Genomic DNA, 6,000 nt, shown 5'->3' with positions numbered 1-6,000 from the left:
ATGAGGATAAGGTCACTTTCTCAAATTGGATGTGAATCTCTTTACTATTAAGTAAGAGCATCGCATCCAGTTCCTTGGTCATTTGCCAAACTGAATGTATTTTATTCTCTTTGTTGTAGTTGTTCTCCTTGCTGTCTAATCAAGGTAGCAGTTCCTGCTGTGAAAGTAAATGCAGGGACTTTGTAAGATCGACTGTCTGGTTACAGCACATTGTTTCTGAACAAACCCCTCCAAAAAAAGAGGGGAAAAAGAAAAAAATATCATGCACACATAGCCCAGTTTAAGCCGAGAATGTATCCCACCGCTTCGTGTTCCCATCTCTGCAGAGCTTAAAAAAAAAACTATATATATACTGACTTTAGGACACAGAATGGTGCTAGACACGATGAACCCCTAAAGTGAATGAGGCGTGTACTCTCTGCCTTCAGCTGGTTTTGGACACACTGTCCTTTCTCTGGATGCCTCAGATCTCCCCATCCATTCTTCTTTAGAAACAGCAGCACTTCTGGAGAAAAGGCTAGGGGCTTTTTCCTGTATGCAAAATAAAGCCAAACTTTGGTCAAATGACTCTTAGAAAAATCAGTACAATTATACATTTTTAAAATGGTGCTGCAATAGATTATGTGAGTTTAAGTAAAACACCTATTTCTATCAATCTGTACTTACATTTCAACATGGATTTTAGAGAAGGGAAATACATCTTATGGCGTGCCTTAAATTTACACAAAAGCATGTACACGCATACACAATGTATCTTTCAACATAACTACACATACACAGTCCATTAAAAAGATACTGACAGATTTATAAAATGTATTGGTCTTGCACTGTTAATCTCAATAATACATTTTCACTTAATTTATTTTTGCACTGCATGGTAGCTCTGGCCACCATTAAGGATCTGTCAGCATTTCCATCATAACTCTATTTTCAGAATACTGGAGTACAAGTGCCAAAATACATATTTACAGTTTACAGACAGCGGTGGCTTTGTCTTCCTTTTAAATTGACTTCTTCAATGCATCTTTACAAGGAATATTCAGGGATGGCAGAGCCTACATAATAAAAAGCATCATATAAAACAAAAGAGGTCAAAAGATGTAGACTTCCAGCCCAAGACTAAACTAAACCATGAGAATCGACTCCTTAACATTCACTGCAGCTGTAGTAGTCTCTACATCATAGTCATAGTTTTAGAGCAACAGTCCAAAGCAAGATTACTCTGATAATATATATGTATATATATATGTATATATATATAAATATAGGAGCAGTACATAGCATTAGTACACAAAACGCTAAAGGTGGAAAGTAATAAGCAAACAGCAAATTACTCCAGAGCAGATCACTTCTACAGTGACAAAAATGAACACGAGCCACCAAACAGACACTGACCATTTCCAACACTGGACATCCAACTCCATTAAGTAGGTAGAGTTAAAACATTGAAGAGTAAAGTCTCTGTTAAACAAGTATATTAACTACATTTGTGGAGCTTGAATTGGTAAATGGGATGTTACACAAGCCTAAATTGGTTTCTTCTCTCTCTCACTCTCTCTTTTTTTTTTTTTTTTAAAGATTAGGTGGGTCTAAAAAAGATATAGGCAAAAAAAAATTTTTTTTGATTGAAGAAACTTTTTAGTGGAAGAAAACCAATTTTATTGGCTCTCTTCCACCAAAAGGTGAGTATTCAGATTAGAGAGATTTGCCTAGCAATTTTAAATGTTTAGGACACTCTCTTAGGAGGTATTTTTTCCTAAAGTTTTTATCTCCTGAAGGTTTTATGTTCTTCCCTACTTTGACACTATATGAAAGCATGTATAGACATACCTATTTGTCTGTATTAAGATTGAGAGAGAGGAAGATTATGGTGAGGATCGTAAAATAGCTGCAAAATATTTTTGTTGCTAACACGACTGTTATATCCTAAGATAGAAGGACCCCCAACCCCACCAACACACATCCTGCTGCAAAACCAGAGGCAAAACCTAATTTATAAGGAGTTGGAGGGGTGGGATTTTTGTACATGTATTTTTCCCCGGCTAATCACTGAGGAAAATATTTTTTAAAGTTTATAATACTCTGGCTGGTTCAAACCACATTCACATTCATCCAATTAATTTTATTTGAAACATCTATTTATATATGTACACCAAAGAAATTAAACCCTGCCGTTTTCCCTTTGTGCTTAAGAAACCAGAGCCACTGGTAGAGTACTCATGTGTCGAAGATACTCTTAATAGGCTTCCAAGTTGGGTGTATATAAATGTGGCAGACTAAGCAGGTTACTTTAAGAGAAGTATTATAACTACTTGAAATCAATTCAAAGGGATCTTTTTATTTCTGTATTTAAAAATTAGACGAGAGCAAGAGTACTTCAAAAAAAAATCAACGTGAGTCTCTGAATTTTGTGAAAAACTTATTTGGCTATCTTGAGTAGTGGATGGGTTTTTCTGAATTTAATCAATTTACAAACTTACATTTTAAGATATTCTGAAGACATTAACTTTACTACCTAATTTTCAAGTCTAAAGTTTATCATGTGATAGCTGCCTTTCTTATTATCCCTTTTGTTTGGCCATTTTTTCTCTTAGTTTCTTGGTTAGTAACTTAAGGGAAAACAATTTTACATTGGCAAATCGTAGGTTTTGCCCAACAATTTAGTTACAGAAATAAAAATGGCCCAAATTACATATATGCTTCTATTCTAGTTAAACTGCACAGATATATTAAACCATATAAATTTCTGGTTTGATCAGAAGATGTGAGTTAGCAGTTTGAAATTTTAAAATATTTTAAAAATTCGTAACATTTCCATATAAACATTACCCTCCCCTTCCAGCTATAAAGTTAAAAACAAAACACAACTGAAAGTACACAGTTCATCAGTCACCTAACGTCCAAAATGACTCAAAGTTTCTCTGCACATTGAGAAGTGGACTATACAACAAATGCTTCAAGTACGGTGCATGCCAATCATCATTACAAATCATATCATTATTGAGAAAGTACACTTGTCCTCTGGGAGGACACTTCAGAGAAATAATTTACAAGGAGCATGGCTGTATTATAATTTTTTAAAGAAAAAATAGTTTCTTTGGATAGAAAGAAACAGTGTAAAAAAATCCCCTTTTTAAAATGCAGAAATAACTCCATTATCAATCTGCATTTATATAACTGCCCAAAAGAATGGGTCTGGAAAGACCATTTTCTGTACAGACACTAGTTAATCTCTGTATGAAAAGACAGCATCTGGCATGGGAACAAACAAGGGAGATACTGGTCTATTAGCACACATAGAGACTTTCTTAAGGCTGACCCAGTGACGAACCTTTGGATCCAGAAGTATTTCTTCATTTCTCTTCTTTTCAGTTGAATTTCTAGTAAAAACTTGGAAAATGAGCTGTTTTTATTTTTCATTTCTCCACTTGTGGAGAAGATAGAATAATGACGCCAAAAGTACTTTGGTTTTTTTTTTTTTTTCTTTTAAAAATAATTTGCTTTCTTTTGCATGCCACAGGACAGATTTCTAGTTTGAAAACAAGGGTATAACAAGAACAAAAATATCCCCCCATCCCCAACCATCTTTCACCAATACAAGAAATCCTTCTGGACACATTAGCAAGCGACTAAACAGGTATTGAACCACTGAATCTACAAGTTAATACATAATCTGTTATGGCAGAATAACCAAGAATTTTCCCCCAAAGAAAGATTTTAATTTATATGAACAAACAAAAATCTCTGATTCCATGTTTTTAGGATAAAGATGAGCAACACACTGGCAGCTGAAGAAAGCTGAAACTCTTACTAATAAATAGATCCAAATTAAGAATTTCTACAACTTTTCTTTTTAGAAAACAGGACCAGAATTCCTTTTTTTTTTTTAAGTGATGATCCTGTGGAATGCCTTTACTTCCATATTCACCTAATATTGTAACAGTAAAACAGACACAAGAATGTTGATGACAGCTCAACAATGCTGGATTCAGGACATTTACAGATACACTTTTGTTTAAAAGTCCTACAAGTTTATTGACTAAGGCTAGACAGCAATTCATATGATCCTATTTGGTGCATTTTCTACCATGGTCCAAGATCATTACATGGATACAGCCAAGGACTGGGCCCCAACTTTCAGGAAAAAGACCACAAAGAAGAAAATCAAGGTGGCTATTTGGTCCCCCCAGTTGATAATCTGTGTCCTGGAACTGGAAAAACAAAAGGTGGAAAATACAGACTGCAACAAGTTAAAGGACTTGGAAAAAGTTGGTGGAAAGTGGCACAGTATACGAGTAAGGTCACTGGGCTTGGGATGGCAAGGGCGCTGCACTGAAAGAGCATCCACGGGACCAAGTACTTAGAATGTCTGATGGTGTCATTCCCTCAACGACTTTAGAATATCTGTATGCGATAATAAATAGATCAGTTATGTAATAAGGCAGTGTGTTGAATATGCATTTGTCCTGTGGAATGAACCACCACAGAGAGATACATGATACCATACACATTCTTTGAGTTTTCTTGTGTTGTGTTTGATTTGTTTGTTTTCAAGGCTATCCAGGCTAACTCTTCCCGGGGATTTCCTTGGAGAGAAGAGTGGTCCGCTGAGGCTGGTTTGCTTTAACCTCTCCTTTATCAAGAGATGATGACTGGCTTTAAAGAAAAATAAAGCTGAAGGTTGTTTGATTTTTATTTTTTTTTCCCTTTTGGTTGCATCATTCTGAGTGTTTCCATATAAACAACAACGAAAAAATCACAACCAAAAAAAAAAAAAAAAAAAGATAGTTTTTGATGCATCCAGTTGTTGTATCCTCAGGATGTTCCAGATGTTTCCAGGTAACTCTGTAGTTTACGGACTGTGGTTTTGTCCAGTGAGCAAAGATCAAAATCAAATGTTGTGTTTGTGATATGAAAGTGTCCAGTTTCTTCTATAAGGTTCACGATCTAGAGGAGTGAAGAAGAGAAAGTTTGGGCAATAAGCACACATCAAAAAGCAAAGAGAGAGTAATAGAGGGGGGATCAAATATGAAATCAAGGGATAAACATTCTTATTTATAGAAAAAAGGTCCCATACTATGAATAGCATTAAACTGTCTCAGTCAACTTGGTAAGTCAAAGGTATATTAAGCCTTAGAAATCTCCAGTGAGAACCTGTCTTGCTTTTCATACCCTTTAAAATGATTCCTGCTTTCAAGTCATGAACAGAATATTTAACTGTGAGTGAGTAGTTAGCGGGAGAAAACATTTCAAGACCCTTTAAAAATTAGCTACTGACTCTACAGAGAATGATTATACATAGTAGACTACACAACAAATCCCCCCTAGAAATAACAAAACTACTTAAGCACAAACACGCACACACACACACATACCTATATAACATCATTTTCCTTTATCATTATATAATTGTTAATAATTTGGAAAATACAGGAACTCATCCCCCACCGCCCCCCCCAAAAAAAGAAAAAGAAACTGTCTACAATCCTACCCCCGAGACGATAGGTAGTGACCAGAGGGGCTCAAGGGAACCTTCCCGGGTACTGGAACTGTTTTGTTGTTTGATTTGGGTGCTGGTTACATAAGATATGGCCTTTTGGCGAAAATGCACCTTTCTGTGTGCTTTGTTATACTTCAACAGAAAAATAAAACATATACATTACTTTTAGTTGTGTTTAGTTGATTCCCCTGAATATCTTGGGGAGATTTTAAATATTTAAGATATTTAATTAAATAGAAATATTATCTAGAAAAAGAAAGGATGCCTATGTCCTGTCGTTTGGAATAGTTATACCTCATTTCTTCTTGTATTGGTTCTAACTTTCAGAAAAATGTTAAATGAAAGAGATGACGATTACTACTCTCTTGCCCTGGCTTTCAGGAGAACACTTCTGAAGTCTCAACATTAAGAATGATGTTGCTTATCAGTTTCAGAGATTCTTTTATCTTACAAAGTGTCTTTTCATTTTTATTCTACTAACAGTTTTATTGGACATGGAT

General features: G+C 35.2%; 1 protein-coding gene across 3 annotated transcripts in view; it reads right to left on the bottom strand.

The window, feature by feature from the left end:
* Positions 1–784: 784 nt before the first annotated feature.
* The window catches only part of MLLT3 (MLLT3 super elongation complex subunit), a 270,743-nt gene continuing 265,527 nt past the window's right edge, over positions 785–6,000 (bottom strand). For all 3 annotated transcript variants that reach the window (XM_017500642.2, XM_017500644.2, XM_037728522.1), the window contains exon 11: positions 785–4,947. In XM_017500642.2, coding sequence (XP_017356131.1) covers positions 4,816–4,947 — 132 coding nt within the window. In that variant the 3' untranslated portion in view covers positions 785–4,815. The remainder of the gene's footprint in view (positions 4,948–6,000) is intronic.

The sequence above is a fragment of the Cebus imitator genome, unplaced genomic scaffold (genome assembly GCF_001604975.1).
Source record: "Cebus imitator isolate Cc_AM_T3 unplaced genomic scaffold, Cebus_imitator-1.0 Scaffold267, whole genome shotgun sequence".
Classification (NCBI taxonomy): Eukaryota; Metazoa; Chordata; class Mammalia; order Primates; family Cebidae; genus Cebus; species Cebus imitator.
The sequence above is the reverse complement of the archived record's forward strand: the minus strand, read 5'-3'. Positions and strand labels throughout refer to the sequence as shown.